The sequence below is a fragment of the Fragaria vesca genome, linkage group LG1, assembly GCF_000184155.1.
Source record: "Fragaria vesca subsp. vesca linkage group LG1, FraVesHawaii_1.0, whole genome shotgun sequence".
NCBI classification, from domain to species: domain Eukaryota; kingdom Viridiplantae; phylum Streptophyta; class Magnoliopsida; order Rosales; family Rosaceae; genus Fragaria; species Fragaria vesca.
The window spans coordinates 21,662,385-21,666,795 of NC_020491.1; the positions used below are offsets into that span (position 1 = coordinate 21,662,385).

General features: G+C 35.1%; 1 protein-coding gene across 1 annotated transcript in view; it reads right to left on the reverse strand.

Moving 5' to 3' along the window:
* Positions 1-3,581: 3,581 nt before the first annotated feature.
* LOC101308615 overlaps positions 3,582-4,411 on the reverse strand; it is a 1,309-nt gene continuing 479 nt past the window's right edge. The window contains exon 2 of the mRNA XM_004288577.1: positions 3,582-4,394. Coding sequence (XP_004288625.1) covers positions 3,799-4,305 — 507 coding nt within the window. The 5' untranslated portion in view covers positions 4,306-4,394 and the 3' untranslated portion in view covers positions 3,582-3,798. The remainder of the gene's footprint in view (positions 4,395-4,411) is intronic.

Below are 4,411 nucleotides of genomic sequence, written 5' to 3' on the forward strand. Positions count from 1 at the left end.
TGAACTGCAATTTCTTAATGCATGAAGGAGCTCACCTGATAACACACATATTATATGAATATATAAATTTCAAAATCGACACAATGGAATATATCTGAAATACCTCATTTTATTAATATCTTGCTGAATCAAAATTACAATCAAATTTGGAACAGAATGACTAAACAAGGAAACTAATACACTGATATAAAATTCTAACTTTGCATAGCTCCCACTGAGCTCATGAATACAAATTTTCCAAAACTCCCATATTCTTGACATGTTCCTGAAACTTCACAATTGGCAAGGCTTTAGTAAAAGGATCTGCAAGTTGTGATTCAGTATCAATGTCTAAAACACTGATTTCACCACGTTTAACTCTTTGTCTCACACTGTAGTATTCGAGATCTATATGTTTAGAGTTATTTGACCTTTTACTATTTTTGCTGGAAAAACATTGCAGCCTCATTATCACAGTAAATTTGAAGTGTATCTGAAACAAGTGAACTTAAGACTTCAGTATACAACAAAAAATTTCTAATCCACAGTCCTTGACAGACTCCTTCATATGCAGCAATAAATTCAGCCTGCATTGTGGATGTTGAAATGAGTTTTTGTTTTCCAGTTTTCCAAGCTATAGCCCCACCAGCAAGCATAAATACATACCCAAAAGTAGACTTGTTAGAGTCTGGAAAGTTGCCAACAAAATCCGAGTCAGTATAACCAACTAACTCAAGATTCTTAACTTGTCTATAAACCAAACTATAACCTTTAGTTTTCCGCAAATACCTAAGCACCTTTTTTCCTGCAAACCAGTGCTCTTGTGTGGGATTGGATTGAAATCTAGATAAGATACCTACTGAAAATGCCAAGTCAGGCCTGGTACAGGTCTGAGCATACATTAGGTGGCCAATAAGTTGAGCATAAGGTTTGCTCTCAACAGCAGCTATCTTCCCCCCATTTTCAATAATCTTATTTCTGTTTTTGGTCAGTTTGTCTCCTTTTGACATAGGAGAGTCACCTGATGCACATGTTTCCATATTAAATCTCTTAAGAACTTTTGTGATATGGCTCAATTGAGATAAACCTAATAAACCTTGTGCCCTGTCCCTAGTTATTTCAATCCCTAAAACATAAGATGCTTCACCTAAATCTTTCATGTCAAAGTTACTTGACAGAAAGTTCTTAGTTTCCTTAAGCAATTTTACATTGCAGCTAGCTAGAAGAATATCATCTACATACAGTATTAGGAAAATAAAATTATTCCCAACTGTCTTAATGTATACACATTCATCGACAATGTTTTCAACAAAGCCGAAGCTCGAAATTACTGAATCAAACTTCTTATACCATTGTCTAGAAGCTTTTTTTAATCCATAAATGGATTTCTTAAGTTTGCATACATATTCTTCTTTTCCTGGTATTACAAAACCTTCGGGCTGCCTTATATAGATTGTTTCATCTAACTCTCCATTCAAAAACGCATTTTTTACATCCATTTGGTGTAATTCCATATTATAATGTGCTACTAGAGCCATTATAATTCTAAATGAGTCTTTAGTTGAAACAGGAGAGAAAGTTTCTGTATAGTCTATGCCCTCCTTTTGTGTAAAACCCTTAGCAACTAGTCTGACCTTATGTCTTTCTATATTCCCTTTTGCATCTCTTTTGGTTTTATAGACCCATTTACAGCCTATTGGTTTTTGATTTGGATTTTGCTTTACTAAATCCCAGACTACATTATCACTCATAGACTTCATCTCAGCTTCCATAGCTTCCTGCCATTTCTCTACTTCTTCAGTTTTTAAAGCTTCTTTGTAACTTTTTGGATCATCATCTTCATCTAGTACATCTGTTTCTTGCAAGTACACCACATACTCACTATCTTCCCCATAAACTGATTTTCTTTGTCTCTCAGATCTTCTAGGTTGAGGATTTCCAGCAAATGGTTGGTCTACTGCATTAGGTTGATCTAAAACCATGTCATCTATAGGTTCAGGTTGTGGAGGTTCAGCTACTTGAGGTTGTGTTGGTTCTGGCTCTATTGGATTTTGATATAGAAACTGATTTTCTGTAAATATAGTAGCAGCTCTATGAGTTTGATCTAAGGGTATATTGTACTGAATGTCTTGATCCTCAACAATTTCTGTAAGTTCTGAAGAAAAATCTTCATATACATTGTTATTAACTCCTTCATCTAGAAATTTTGCCTGACTAGTTTCAAAAGTTCTAGTTGAGTTATGAGGAAATTTATATCCCTTAGATTTTTCACAATAGCCTATGAAGTTACAACTGATTGTTTTGGACTTTAACTTATCTGTTAACTCATTTGGTATTTTTGCCTCAGCTTTGCATCCCCACACATGAATGTGATGCAAGCTGGGCTATCTACCACACCATAATTCAAATGGTGTCTTTTCTACTGATTTGGAGGGTGACCTATTGCAAACATAGTTTGCAGTCTTAAGTGCCTCTCCCCACAAGAAAATTGGTAAACCTGCAGTGCACATCATGCATCTTACCATGTTTAATAAAGTCCTATTCTTTCTCTCTGCTACTCCATTTTGTTGGGGGTCATGGGGAGTTGAATACTGAGCCTTAATGCCATTTTCCTGAAGGTACAATGCAAAAGGTCCCTTATGTTGGCCTGCTTCAGTATGTCTACCATAGTACTCTCCACCCCTATCAGATCTCACTACTTTAATTTTCTTTTCAAGCTGTAATTCTACTTCAGTTTTGTAAATTATGAATGCTTGAAGAGCTTGTGATTTTTCTGATAACATATAGATATAGCAGTACCTAGAGAAATCATCTATAAAGGTTATGAAGTAAACATTTCCACAGATAGTTTTATGCTTAAAAGGTCCACAAATGTCTGTATGAATTAGTTCTAAGAGATTTTGACTTCTAGTTGCCTTTTTATTACTGAATTTAGTCATTTTTCCCTTACAACACTCCACACAATTAGTCATATCAGAATAGTCTAAATCTGTAGGTAAAAGTTTATTTTTCTCAAATGTTTTAAGTCTTTCTTTTGAAATGTGGCCTAGTCTCCTATGCCACAAGTTTGCAGACGGCTGATTATAAAGGATTCTTTTAGTTCCAGTGATCTTATTGCTGTGATTCTTAATGTTTTCATTATTTTCAATTAACAGAATTTCTTGTTGTGCAACAGAACAATTTAATTGCAAATAATCATTATTGAAAACACCACAACCAATATATTCAGAATCCTGAAAAAGCTTTATTCCATTAATATCAATGAAAAGTCTACAACCATACTTAACCAAAAGAGAAACATAAATTAAATTCCTCTTAAGTGAGGGAATGTAATAAACATTGTCCAGATAAATAAACTTTCCTAAACCAAGATCTAATTTCAAAGTTCCAATTGCCTTAACAGCCACTCTAGCACCATTTCCAACAAAAACTTTTTCCTCACTTTTCCTTGGGGCTCTCCTCTTTATTATACCCTGCAATGAAGTGGTAATATGTATAGGTGAGCCAGAATCTAACTAGTAGGTAAGTTGACTAACATTAACAAATTTTACTTCTAAAGAGAAAACTGAATTTGGAAAACACTCACCCTTCTTGGTCATCCAGGCTTTGAAACCTGAACAATCACGCTTCATGTGACCTGGCTTTTTACAGAAAAAACATTTATACTTAAATGTTTTTCCGGCTTTAGCCTCTGAAGATTTTCCAGATACCTTAGTGCTAACAGTTTTCTTAGCCTTGATTTTGTGATAGTTCTTCCACTTTGCCTTCTCCTTCTCCACCAAATTAATTGACTGTAGTAGTGGGTTCAGATTTCTTAGACTACTTCTTAATCCTAGCTTCCTCGTTGATGCAGACAGAAATAAGCTTATTCAGGGTCCATTTTTCTTCAGAGGCATTATAGGTTGTTTTTAGGTTGCTATAGGTGGCTAGCAGTGACTCAAGTGCCTGTGCCACAACCTGTTCATCCTTAACACCCACTTCTAAATCATTGAGCCTATAATTAAGGTCCATCATTGTCATGATGTGCTCCCTCACTAAACCATTCCCAGAAAAACTCATGTCATTAAACTCCCTATTCAGTCTCAATATTTCAGCCTTATCATTCTCTAGATATTTCTCAGAGATAGCCTCCAAAAAATCCCAAGCAGTATCAGGTTTCTCAATGGATCTCCTAATTGAGTCAATCATGGTAGTCCTAATCAAGGTTTTGGCTTTCCTGTTACTGTTATGCCAATCCCTATAGGCTTTCCTTTCCTCAGGATTACTATCAGCATCTAATTCTTCAGGTTGCTCATCAACAATGCAGAGGTCCATGCCTGGGGTCATAGTTATATGGTAATCTATATATTTCCTCCAATTCTTATAATTATTACCATGCAACAATTCCACTTGAGTCACATTCAAAAACAGAGATCCTAAAAAGAAAAATAAA